The sequence below is a fragment of the Cyprinodon variegatus genome, unplaced genomic scaffold, assembly GCF_000732505.1.
Source record: "Cyprinodon variegatus isolate N-32 unplaced genomic scaffold, C_variegatus-1.0 Scaffold22, whole genome shotgun sequence".
Lineage (NCBI taxonomy): Eukaryota > Metazoa > Chordata > Actinopteri > Cyprinodontiformes > Cyprinodontidae > Cyprinodon > Cyprinodon variegatus.
Genome location: NW_015150475.1, coordinates 1,959,213 through 1,973,167, shown reverse-complemented (window position 1 = coordinate 1,973,167; position 13,955 = coordinate 1,959,213). Strand labels below are relative to the sequence as shown.

General features: G+C 35.4%; 1 protein-coding gene across 5 annotated transcripts in view; it reads right to left on the bottom strand.

Moving 5' to 3' along the window:
* celf6 (CUGBP, Elav-like family member 6) overlaps positions 1-13,955 on the bottom strand; it is a 191,243-nt gene that overhangs the window by 175,808 nt on the left and 1,480 nt on the right. For all 5 annotated transcript variants that reach the window (XM_015391661.1, XM_015391684.1, XM_015391669.1 and 2 more), the window contains exon 2: positions 6,393-6,475. In XM_015391661.1, coding sequence (XP_015247147.1) covers positions 6,393-6,475 — 83 coding nt within the window. The remainder of the gene's footprint in view (positions 1-6,392; positions 6,476-13,955) is intronic.

Sequence of the window (13,955 nt, the reverse complement as noted above, 5' to 3'; positions counted from 1 at the left end):
AATTTGCAAGCAATCTTCTCTGCCTCCTTCTACTCTGCATTTGGGTCCACAACTTCATCAACCAACCCTGGCAGTGGTCGTTACAATTCTCAGAAAAACGGTCTGAATCTATAAAATACAGCGTTCTTCTGTTTTATCAGTACAACACCTCTGGCCAAGCATATTTATGGGCTGGTTAAAACATTCAGCTACCTTTGTGGTCTCTTTAGATTCACCAATAAGAAAAAAAAAATGGACTCTGTAAAAAAAAAATAATTTTTGTAAGAGATTAAGAGAAACTAGCCAAATAATGGAAGGCAATGCGGAGGGTATGCCTCGATCACCATTAATCGTAAGGATGGCCAAGCATGGTCTGTAGCTCAGTGAAAGCTTTCAGCCCACTGGGGATGAGAAAAACAATGACCCTGTTTAATTTATTTTCCAAAGTGAGCAGCAGAAAGAAAATGATATAGAGATAATTGATTATAAGGTGAGCAGAGGAGCCTTGCTTGGCGGAGATGCCACATCCAGCATTGGGGCACTTTTTTACTTTTTTCTTCATTGTAGTAAAGACTCAGGCACATTGATGTCTTTTTAAACCCTTGTAAGGAACAGTTTGTTACAGTACATTAAAAAAAATTGGAAAGTTTCTCAAGTATGCTTATGAGTAGACCAGTTCAATAGGGATTTACTGTGTTCTCTGATAACAGTGAGGTTGCATTTAATCTATTAGGATTCCAGTGAGCAACAATCAGAATTGTTATGTTGCTTACAATGCCTTGCAAAAGTCTTCTATGAACTTTGCCACGTTTGGTCAAAATACAACCACAATGTATTGTGACTGATGTACTTAACAGGTCAATCACAACATAAAAGGACAATGAAAAGAAAATTATCCATGTCTTTAATTTTCTTTGGCAAAAAAATATTTTTGCTCCATTTGTTAGTAAAAAAAAGTGTTTTCAGTATTTGTCAAAGCAAAACCTTGTGACTTGAGAAAGAGATATCATACTACTTTTCAAGTCAAAATGGAAAACTCAATCATCAAGTGCTGAGAAAGGCAATGACGATTGAATGCTAAATTATAACTGTTCCCAAGTTATTTTGTCCAGGATTGCTCTGTATTAAGGTCCATTCAGGCCACTTTTTTATCAACTCTAAACAAACATCCATTTCCCTATAAGAAAGGTATTGTTTCACAATATCTCCTGCCATCTCCATGTTTTACATAAATAATGGTGAGTTTGGAAGGATGTGCAATGTTTGGTTTTTTCGCACGCAAGAATATGCCTCCAGTTCAACAAGTTACATTCCATTCTTCTTTTGCAAGATCACTGCTTACTGCTGTACATATGCTGTACCGATGTGCTCCATTTGATGGAACACACAGTTTTTAACTAAGGTATAAAAACCCTTAGATCATGGGATATAATCTAACTCTGCTTCCATCTAGATTTTAGATTGCTTCAATTAACATTGTTAATGTTAAGATATCTCTTTATCGCAGTAAATGTTTGGATTGTTTTTTTTTTGTATTAAGAACTATGATAAAGTTGTGCTGTAATAGAAGAAGTCTTAAAAGTTTCAAAGATATTTTGTTTTGTTGATATATTGTATTCTGGGTTATAGTCACAGTCTTTCCTGACGGGGCCATTTTCGATTTGACATAATACGAATACGTAAATATGCTGGTCTCTTATTTTCAATGTGCACTGAGGCAAACACAGTGTCTACGTTTGTGGTGTGATGAGAGCATCAACAACATGAATGCACTGATCCATGGATGGTGCTTAGTGAAACATAATACTTGTATTGCACAATCTTCCCCCATCCCACTTTTGAAGCAGCCTGCACCGAAATCATTTTCTGCACTATCAAAACTGAGACAAAAAGGAAATAAATGTTTCAAACCAAAAAGTTTGTCAACCACTTTGGCCCAAACTTCAGCTGTCAAGGTTACCCTTTCCTTTCAACACTGAAGAGAAGCACTACAGAAAAAGAGATTGTGTACATTTTCTGTTGCTTATTCTCTTCACAGCTTTGCTTGAGTGGCTCTTCATCAATATTGGGTGAGGCACTGCCAATGCTGGTTCTCAGAGCCCAAGAATGTGGATCCATCAACAGGCACCTTTATTTAAATGGGGAAAACACAAGAAGAGCACTACCATCCTTGGGGGTATGGTTAGGCAGGCAAAGAGCTGGGAGGAAGGTTAGAAAGACACACAGAAGTGAATGAGAGACAAAGAGAGGCTGAATGTTTTATTTATTAATATATTTGCTTTTTTTCCAGAAATGTTTAATCGGCTTTTGGGCCACTGTAGCACCCAATTAGCATGCCTGTTACATGCAAACACAAAGAACTAATTGGCCTGTGAGGGAGTAAGCAGCACGGCCCTGAAAGGAGAAATGAGAATTCATTTGAAGATCTGTAGCTCCAATAGTGCCACGTTGGGAGGCTATTTGGCAAATGGCTGTAAATAACATTATGCAGTTTCAATTGCAAATATTATTTTTAGTTTCTTGCACTCTTTATTGCCAGATGGCCTTGCAAACAAGAAAATAGAGTTGCAATAAAGTTTATGGGCTATCAAAGAAAAGCAGCTGATCATCAGATTGTTTTTCTTTGATCCACAACCTCTATGTGCACAATCGTCTCCTGATAAAGACACGGAGAAAAATCATCCAATCAACCTCAAAATATGAATGCACATTGTACATGTCAACCAGAACCTGATATGCATTTATCAGACCTTTAACATGTATGCAGTTTTTTGTCTTGTAATTTGTTTCAAATAAGACCTCTAATATTATTATTTCAGCTACAAACTATGATTTAAACAGGTAATTGTGCTAATGATAGACAACAGATTAAAAAAACTAATCCCAACTATAACACAGAGATGATAAAAATAATATAAAAAATTTCTAACATCTTTAAATTTGAATCACTGTAATTAATATGAATTAATGTCATTATTTATTCAGACAATAATTTTTCTTTATAGTTTTGGTAAACAAAGAGAAAACTTGGACAGATCAGTAATGATCTGCAATTTAGGCAGGAAAGTCTACTGACAGGCTAATATAGATATATAGTGCAACTTAAAATCTCTTTACATATTTCCAAAAAAATAAAGGAAACTATGCTTTCTCCATGTTTTACTTTGTGACAAATCAGGCTGCTCTGTTTTCTTTCACTCCTGCAGTTTAATTCATCACCTCTTTTTTAATACTTTATTACATTTTTAGCAGCAAATGTGTTTTGGCTTAAGTAGATATCAAACCATTTTTAATATTCCAACCTTTTCTGTCCAGAAATGAGTAACATACTGTAGTGTTCATCATAAACTTTAGACTAATTTGACGTTCAACTCTTTAGCGGTACGTAAATCGATGTAAATTCTCTGCATGAAATAGGAACACAATGTTATAGCACTCAGACTTTTTTTTATATCTCAGATATTCAAACAAAAATATATTAGTAGCTTCATCTGTGAATAATGAACAACTTTATTTAGAGAAAAAGGTTTCCCTTTTCATTTCTTAGAAAAAGGACTCCTTTTTTAATTCTGAATTCTGGAGCTATATAAAACATTTTCTTAAGGGGAAATGTTTTTTTCTTGTTTTTCGAGGACTGAGTTAATGTTACTCTTCACCCAAAATTGCCCCTTTCATAATCTTGCAAAAGAGGTTAAATATATATCCAAATGTTCTTTTTCATTTTCTCTAAATAGCCTGTTTTCACAAAGTAAAACATAGCACAAAGCCTAAATAAAAATATTAAGTGTTGCTTTAATTAAGTATGGTAAATTATGCTTTTAAAATTATCACATATGTATCCCGTGATTCACTTAAAAAGGTATCTGAGTTCCAACATCATCAATAATGTCAATTTTTATTTGTAGCTCATTGCTTTGATGAATAAAATGTTTGATATACATCAATTACAATTACATACAAAAATGTAATGCATGACTTGCTCTAATTATAACAACTTATATTGTAATGTATATACAGAATGCAGCTTATATCATGGCTGTTTTTTTGCCACTGCCTTATTGTCTAATTGCATATTTGTAGGAATGCACTGCATTATTAATATGAGCACTCTAGTTGTGATTTTGGATACCTATGTTTTAAAATTGAGAAGGAAATTAGATAAGTTTTAATGGTTTCTATAACCACAAATTTAGAAATAAATTGTTGAATGAGGATCATTTTTCTGATGATATTCCAACAAAGAGCTATTGTGGAACTTGTAAAAACACTGCCCAATTTATTTACTTAGTTGAAATGTTATCAAAGCTTCAGTTTTGTATCTTATCTGTGAGGTTTGTGTTCTAATACATCACAAAATGACTGGAGGAACTCTTTATGTTCTGGTCAATTTTTGTCTGCTGCTTTGGTTTAACTGTTTAATTTAGGAGTTGGGAATTACAGAAAGTAAACTCTGATTTTTGTTACAATAAAAGGATCAAACTGCAGTGGGTATTTTTCTTGATTATGTTATAGTCTTTGCAGTGATCTTCTAAAACTGTTGATCAAGCCTTGAAAGTGAATATTACCTCGTTTTAGTTTCTCGTTCAAAACACTTCCTCTGGTTTCCATTTTTTACTACAAATAGAGAAGAGTTGTGCCAATATTACTCCTGCTTTATAGTCATGTAGCATTTAGCTACTTATGTAAAAAATTATCATCTGTTCTCTGGAGAGAAAATTTACTTTAAATGTCACAAGTGTTATTGAAAGTTATTGTGCATTTGTTTGTCTGACACTCACACAGCCACAAGTGAACTACACAATCATGTCTGCAACGCTGGCTGGAGAAGTTGCCAAAATGGCAGCATTATGTGCCTGTGCATCTCAAACCGTTAGGCCATGACAGTGACAATGAGGCTTGTCCAGAAGTGTCACCTCTCCCAGTCTTTGTCTGTCTCTGCTTTTCTTCAGCTCCCTCGGCTTTTTTCTCTTTCCCTGCCTCTGTCTCATTCTCTCTGTGTTTCAGCCTCACACCCACACACAAAGACAGCACATCTTTATTAGTTGTCTGTATGCGGGCTGTGCTCAGCCTGAGATTGCAGGACTGACCCCTTGCTGCGAGCTATACAGGGGAAATGTTTACTCAAACCCCACAGAACATGCCATTAACCTCTTCCTAGATAGAAGACAAACAAGACTGTCCCTCCATGAGGGCAATAAAGACAGGCACAGCAAGGACCATCATGGCAATCATCTCATTATGAATCTACAGGAGGCAGCAAGGAGCTAGAAAGCTTCGTCTCCCGGGGGATACTTTCTCTGTGGTGTACCGGTGTGCCTAACATTCAGTAAAGTGTATACAAGATTCAGCAAAGTAATAACGACTAATTTACCTAAAAGTCATGAACAACATGAAACTCTACAAATGGATCAATCACCTCTGCTCTTATTTATGAACCAGTCATAAATTACTCCTCCTTAACTACGTGCCTCATGTCTCATGCGGCTTTTTTTGCTGCACCCCTCTCTAGAGATGTATGAGGATGTCTTTAGGCTGCTACTAAGCCTCAACCTGGGAAGTTGTCCTGGTGGTAAAAGGAAAGGAGGGGGCAGAGGTGCCTGATGTGAATTCTAGGCAGAAAATAAAGTTCTCGTTCTTAGGGTCCTGCAGGCAGTACTTCAATCAAACCCGGATAACTCCCCCATGTAAGACATAAATTCCGCTCCAACACATTGAGGACATACAGACAACGGGGGCTCATTTTCATCCCAAATGGGGAACCCTCCTGGGTGGGCTTAAGAACCGACAACAGGGTATGTTTTACCTATGTCATTTTAAGAGGTTTTAACTTAAATCAAAAGAGCTACCTGTTGCCACAGGCTAGTGGGGGGAAAAAGGAAAGAAGGGTAGATATTAAAACAAAAACACCAGATGGCAAAAGGCACAGTAAAAATTATTGTTTATACTTACTGTTTGATTATATGTGATAATAAGAATGGGATTCCTCAAGGCAATTAGTGTCAACAGCGGCCATATTGTGAGAGGACAGGGGAAGGACAGCACGAGCTGTTATGAAGGAGCGCTTATCAAATATCTCTGGCGGGGTGATTAGTGTAATAAGACACTGCAAGGTGAGATACGCCACTGACAGTATTTTACTTCCACTGTTGATGTGGGTATGAGTAGTGTGCGAGAGGCAATTTATGCCTGAATGTAAAAGAAACAGAGGCAGTGAAAACAAAAATGATTAAGTTTGTCCATCTGTTTTTATATCCGTGCTCCTGTACTCAAATGTGGATCTTAATATCCACTGTGTCCCTGTGAGGACCTGTTTATGTGGCTGAAAGAGCAAAATTAGTTTTATGTGAGTGTCGGCTCTACAAGCAGCAGTAGCAAATTTGGCCCTTGACGGAGGGCAGATTGGGGGTACTTACCCCTGGCAGCGTCTTCTGTTCATGAAGGGCGCTCTGGGCTTTCAGTGCTGACTCTCTGGCACAGTATGTTAGAAAGGCACATCCTGTGGAACCATGGAAAAAATAAAAGGTTTTATTAGATGAAAGGAAGAAAATGCATGTGTTCCTTTTTGAACAACATTAAATAAATATGAAAAAGGTTAACATTTAAATGTCTACAAAATAGGCAAACACTGCAAAATGTATCTAAAAAAATATGTTAAAGTTTTTTTCAAATAAGTGTATAGGTAAGATGATCTGCCAATGAAATGAGTATGCTTGCCTTTAAAATAAGATAATTAGATATTATACACTTAAAATAGGATATGGGAGTTGGTTTTTGAATGTTTTAAAGATAAATAATCTTGTTAAATTATCAATTTGTCAAATTTACTCAATCAAATCAAGGGAAAATATACTTATTTCAAGAAATCTTGACTATAGCCTATATATATATATATATATATATATATATATATATATATATATATATATTTTGCTATGTTGACTAGCTACCTCTATGAAGTTATACTGATGAATTAAAAGTTTATAGTTTCAAAACCACTTCAAGGATTTTTAATAACATGTTGGATTGAGGCCATTTTCTCAATTTGTAGCCATTAGTATCTCAATGTAACTGATCATGTTTCCTGTCCCTTTAAAGCTGCTTTTTTAAATTTAATTGTCAGTTTTCTAAGGTTAAAATCAACAGCAGAACTGCCCCAGAATTCGAGAGGCACTGAGAACGGTAAGCAACAAGACATTACATTTTTATGAGGTACTATGAACCACATTGCAGTTATAGGTTTGAGAATAAGCTACTTCAATATAAATGTTTTTGTTTTGTCTTAGTCTGCAGATATTTGATAGATACCCTGTCTGTTGGCAGCGCAAACTTTGATCACATTGCACCCCATTTAAAAAAAAATAACATTCGCAGCAAAACACAGCAAAGGTTTCTTTGAGCTACGTGACTGTTACCTCACCCATGCCCTTTCGCTGTGCACTGCCTGTCAGCAGGATGACAGTTAATGAGAACTTTTCCTTGCCTACAAGATAGACAAATATGCCTTTTTGGACATAGTCTGAGTCACACTCATATTCATACTAAATACTTTAAAAATATTCTTCTGACATTACCATACCAGAAAAGTCTTAATCAAGCCAAACCCATTCTATTTTTACGTAAACAACACTGAGAAAAATGAATTTTAATTGACCAGCTATAAAACAACACAATACAAATGTAAAGTGTAAGCAGTCACAAATGTAGAGAGATTTAAAATAGCATTAATGTAATTATTTTCCATGGCAAAAATAATAAGCCTTACTATATTTATAAATCCTGAGCAATGTTTCTCTTTTAAGTTAGTAGCCCCACAGCCTCAGAGAAACATAACGAGCAGTTCAAGAAAAAATATATCTTTTTAATGTAACAAGCCCTTTGATTAAATCTTGTGAACACTTGCCTAACTTCTAATAATTGCAAAAGTACTTATATAAATCTCATGTAAAAGAGACCAAGCAAAATTAAGTGAAAAGTCAGAGGTACAGCTGTAGAACCTTGAAGTTTGTTTAATTTAAATCATAGAGGTGATGAAAATGCTTAGTCAGCCTCAACGGGAAGAGTTTTTCTTTCCCATTTGTGAAAGAAATTACATTCACTGCTTTTTGATAAATGATTACTATCATAGTTACTGAGCTACAAATCAGTATGCACGATGATGAGCTGAAACTGTACCCACACATATCTCCGGGGGCTGCTCTTTGAAGTCGGGAAATTCAGGAGGCAGAATGTAAATACATAGTTTATGGCAAATACGTCTCTGACAAAAATGTGACAGCATTCATTAAAGGTTGAGTTGTTGCTCTGTTACGTGCTTGGCAGAGCTGACAATGGGTGACCCTGTTCAGAAGAGGTTTTGCACTGTGCAGCATAATTTCCCATTACTATATGTCACACCTACTGCCAAGGATTCCCATGGGGGGACTACACACAAACACACAAACATACATGCAAGCCCACACCCCTTGCAAATTCTGATGATAGCTTGCATGCCTAGCAAGCATCATCCCTAAAAAGCTAGAAGCACACCCTGGCACATGGCCAAAAGAGCTGCATTTCACAACAACCTTCATCCACCTCCATAACTAGGCAGTTACTCAGGAGGAAAAAACACCTAAATGACACTGATGAACCAGCACGGCACACAACAGAGCAGAAAAGTTTGGGAGCCTGGGGAAACACTTGTCATCCTTTGTGTGACATTACAAAACTGTTGTACATGAAGCAGGGAAATCTAAAGGGATGAGTCCCAAAAGAAACTCATTGGAAGTGTAGGCTAAGCCGACACTCATCTAGTCTTGCTTTAACATAATCTTAAGATTTCTTTTTTGTAATAAACTCTGAGCCATGTTGACTATCAGCCAATGACATATATTTTTTATGTTTCATTTTCAACCCAGATTTACAACCATATTTATCAAAAAATCTTTCCAAAGCAAAGCTTAGCTTTGCTGATTTAGCACCCTAGATTTTAATCGATCACACACTAAATACTTATTTGTCTGTATTATGTAAAAATGTAGTCTGGATTGCTTCTTTTACACCAGATTTGATTGATATAGAAAAAAAAACATTTTAAATGTGATACTTTCTACTGCCAAGAGAAAACAATTCTAATTAAGCATCAATGAATATAATGTTAACCTAATGTGGATTTACCTAAAGAGATAGATACCAGCTGCAGCATTATTTAATTATGTCAAGCCAATGTCGCTTTAATCGTAGGGAGAAATTGAATTTAATCCTTATACAACTACTTCAGTGGACAACTTAACCTTATATATCTTTTATTTTAATACAGTTTTCTTATTCAGGTGAATCGGTTAATAGCAGATTAGTTTATTAATCTGAATAAAACACAATTTTCTGCACTTGATTAAAATCTTTATCAGCAAATTGGTTTTCAATTAAATATCTTTGAGCTTTAAGGCAGCGAAAACAGATTTTTTTTTTTCATATGCCAAGTTATAGTTTTATTAGACACCTTTTATAATTATTTTATTGAGTTGTAGAATAACTTTCTGTGGGTAATTGTATTTAAGACAAAATCATTACTTGGTTGTTCACTGTTTACCTTGACTGTATCTGTGATATTGCATGATTACAGATACCCTATATTCTTACGCATTTCCATACATTTTGTCTGATATATTAAAATGTTTATGTTAATGTGGAGTTTGACATTTTTGGCTCACTGATAAAGAAATTAATTTAAATTATGTAATTTTAAAGACACTTTCATCTGGAAGAGCACAGTGAGAATACTAATGAAAAGTTTGGTAAAAGAAAAAAAGGTGGAAGCATTATGTCTGCCACGCTTTAATGACCTGAATGTCATACAGAATATTTTGTCAGGAAGAAAAACAGATTTAATAAAGCATAAAAGCAGAATATAATCATTAAAATAAATTAGGGTATCAATATCAGTAGCTCTACAGGCCTATCACCGACTTGCAATTGTTTTTTTGCAAAACGACTCCCAACCGAGTTTTGAGTTCCTTTATTGTGTCAATATATGGACAGACCTCTCAAAACGTCAACATTTCTTTATTAATTATATGAATTGAATTAAACTGCATAAAATGCGTTTTATATGTATTATCTGGAATTGTGACTTTCTGAAAAAATATTTGGGCTGACATAGGCCATATTACTCAAAAAAAAGAAAACTACTGAATAAATTTCTGAAAGGAAAGCTTGAAAGACTTGAAGAGTGGTTCTTTACGTGGCTCTTCTTTAATATGCTAAATGTGTTATTAATTCCTTTGACACCCTCAAAAATGTTTAAACCGCCCTTTGCAAAACTGATATTAAGCAAACATACACCAAATATATAGAAATCAGTTTGCTGAATTAATTGGGGGGGGGGGGATACAAGAAGATATTTTAGAAGATGTTATGAAATTAAGTTTGAGCTCTGGTGTTAGTTCTGCAGATGGATTTCTAACTTCCTGTGATGAACAGGTTAAGTGGGGTGAAAAAATACTTTGGTAATCAAATACAATTTACCACACCATAATTTAAGCAGGGGACAAAAGTTCAACCAATTGTATGCTAGGGAAATGGAAAAGTAAACCCTGTGAACTGGTTCAAAGGAAAAGTAAGAGAGGTGAAATTAGTCTCTGTACTTGAAAGACACATTTTGGGTAATTACTTTTTTTTTTTTTTTCCTTTTTGCCTATAATTATTTATCTTGAAGTAAAAATTGGCTTGCTAGAACACATGCATGAATCCTTAAAAATTAATTTACTTATGTTTTATTTTTTTCTAAACATGCAGGTACTAATTGAAATAATTGCTTTACATATTTTGTTAAAAACAAAATGTATTAACGGTAACTTATTGCATAATACATAAATAATCTATTTCTCCTTTTGTCTCCAATACAAGTGTATGCAGTTGAGTGTCAAAGGTGAACAGAGAAATTTTCAGGATTTGTCCAGCACACTCACGTCTGACTTGGCCTCCCTCTTACAAACCAAGCATCTCTCCATCTCTCCATTGTTCCATCTATCGACTTTTGAAGCGGCCTGTTCACAGCGTTATTTGTCTGCTCGCCTCAGAGCCTCCCTCCTAATGATCAAAGAGGTCATCTGTAGACTTAAGCCCCACCTGTCACTCAGCTTACTCAGTCTGTCAGTCATTTACAAGCACTTGGTCTAAAACGTCCCTGTTGAAGATAAAGCCCAATAAAAGCATCATGCTACAGCTAAGCTGTATTTACTGAAATACTTTCTTTCTAAAATTCAACGCAAACCACAAGAGCCTAAGACACACTCTAAAATCTTTGTTTCCAAATCACAACTCTTCTGCAGTTTACTTTTCACAGTTTATTCACCAAAATGCTTGCTTTACATCAGTTTAACTGGCTATTTTTAGTCAATTACACTGCATAGACCAACCAAGGAGAGGAGAATGGATGAGGATATTTAAGAACTCTTTGTATCTCTTACTCCTGGCTGTGTGGCACAGCTCTGAGTCCCCCCTCTCAGCATCAGAGAAGGATTGATAGATAATGCTACTCAAGCAAAAGATTTGCCCCCCACTAACATTCAGCATGTCTGAACAATGCATGCACTCTGCCAGTGACACTAAGTATTATGATAATGTATGGCTCAGCAAAATGATAGATGTTAAACAGCTCGACCTGGCTGCACCACGCACTGATGAGCACCAAGCATGCCGATAGTGCCAAGTCATCCCACGCACTGCATAAGACTCCCCAAAGGCATGCAAACTATCAAATCAACATTAGAGGGAACAGCGTAGGAACTGCAGAAGAGGAAAGGATTATCTTTTAAATAAATCTAAAAGCAGTCTTTGGCATAGCCGTTCAAATGTCCAGGACAACATGAGATGTAGAATTCCCCAGAGATCCCCTACAGAAACAAAGTAAGAATTTGCAGAGCACAAAACATCTGTTGAGGTTGTTGCAGCACAAGTCACATGAATTAAATATAAGGAACTAAAGCATATTCCAATCTGGCCTTAAATCCAAAATTATGGTGCAGTGTCACAGAGCTTGAGCTGTGAGAATAAGGAAAGCAGCACATCACCGATTGGGTAAGATTTACTGAGGGACACGGGCAGCCATAGTCATCATTCACTAAAATAAAGTCAAAGTTTCTGAAACACAAACTGCAATTGCAAGGTCGATGTGTCTAAATGCAGATTTTAAAATTTTAGTGATGAAGAAAAAAAAGAATAAATTTAGTTGTTTACTGTTCTAAGCTCAACTATATAAACACTTTAGTATATTATGTTAATATCTACTAAGCTACATCATACAAATGAGACATCATGACTGAGATAGTCTTTTCACAAAATCCTGTTGGAAATGTAACGCTATGATCCTTTAATAACCCAATATGCAGCATATTAGCTGTTTAAAGGTAATGGGTAAAAAAGCTGGGTTTTATTGATACAAGTCAATTTGCAGTTTAATCATTTTTTTAAATTTAAATTAGACATTTATTTTGTATAAGAACCCCAAAAATAGCTCTTTTAAATTAAGTTTTGAGTCCATTTCTGAGTACAGTTCTTCAGCACTCACCTGGATCAATTTTCTCATTTCATTCCCACTCTATTAAAGCTCCAGGTTTGTCTTTCCTTATAAATGTACATCATCCCCTTTGTTCCCATATGTTTCCTTTAGCCTGTAGAATTTGTTTTTGTAATCATTTCAGACCATTCAGATTTTATTCTATCTTCAGTGTGACAGATTTTGCTACCTATAATTTTTCTAAAGTTAATCCTAAGTTAATTGTTCCTAAACTTTGTCAACTACAACTTGGAGTTGAATCAACAATTTTCTAGAGGCATGTTTCTCAATTAAAAGGGCTCTGGTAATGTCTGTAGATTATGCCTTTGTCAGAAGAGCAAGGTACTATATAGAGACTTAAGAGAATAAAGGGAAAATACTTGTATGGACCAATACTAAACACAATAAGGCAATTTATCCAATTAAGTTTAGAAAAATATATTTCTTTTACTTTTGTCATGTCATGTTATGTTACCAAATGTTACTTTACTTAACTTTATTTGATGTTAGTTAACAGGATTTTTCTAGAAGAATGGGACATTTAGGACATTTCTAGCAGGACATTTCTGCTGGCTGAAATCGATAGAACCCAGTGGAGCTCATAATATTGGTTGGGGCAAAAAACAAAATGGTAGAAAAAAAAAAAAATAAGATGCCATGCTTTTCTCCTAAGTATAAATTATATTTCCTTTGCTTAGATATTTCTGACTATATAATCGTATAACTTGATGTTTTTTGTCATTAAAATGCCTCAGTCCTGATGTATCACACATCATTACAGCAGGAAACCTGGATATGGTTTGGATGAATGGCCTCTAAAAAAAAAACTCATCCGTATAATGCATGGGTGACACCCAATTAAAAGTACATGCATGTGTTTGCAAAGTAACTTTGAATGTCACACAGGATGGAGCAGGCAAAACAGACATCAGAGTGGCCCTGGTAAAGGATTATTTGAACGTGTATACAGTAGTTTCAGAACAGGTTTAGCCCTCCTCGTAATACCTATTCTCATGAGTGTTGACATTCAGGTATGGTTGAACATGGCCACAAAGAACATGAACACCAAGGAGATTGTTTTAATCGATTGTCAAAAAAGATCTGCGGAATGAGAAGCAGGAGCGGCCGAAGGCTGGAGGAACAGGTGGTGCATAGATGTCTTCAGGGATACACACACTGAGCAGCAAAGCTTAGCCCGCTGTTCCTCTCTCCCACAAAGGCACACAAACTGTGTTAAGCAATGAGATTATGAACTGCATCCACTGTCTTACATGTTATACATACATTAGAAAGCTTTTACAACAATATTCAGAAGACTGAGTTGATAATTCATTTTCATGATACATTTATTATTTCCTCTTTGATTAGATGACATGATTGTCAGTATATGGTAACTATGTAATCAAGATTAGAGTTATATAAAGAAAGGAAGGTGAAT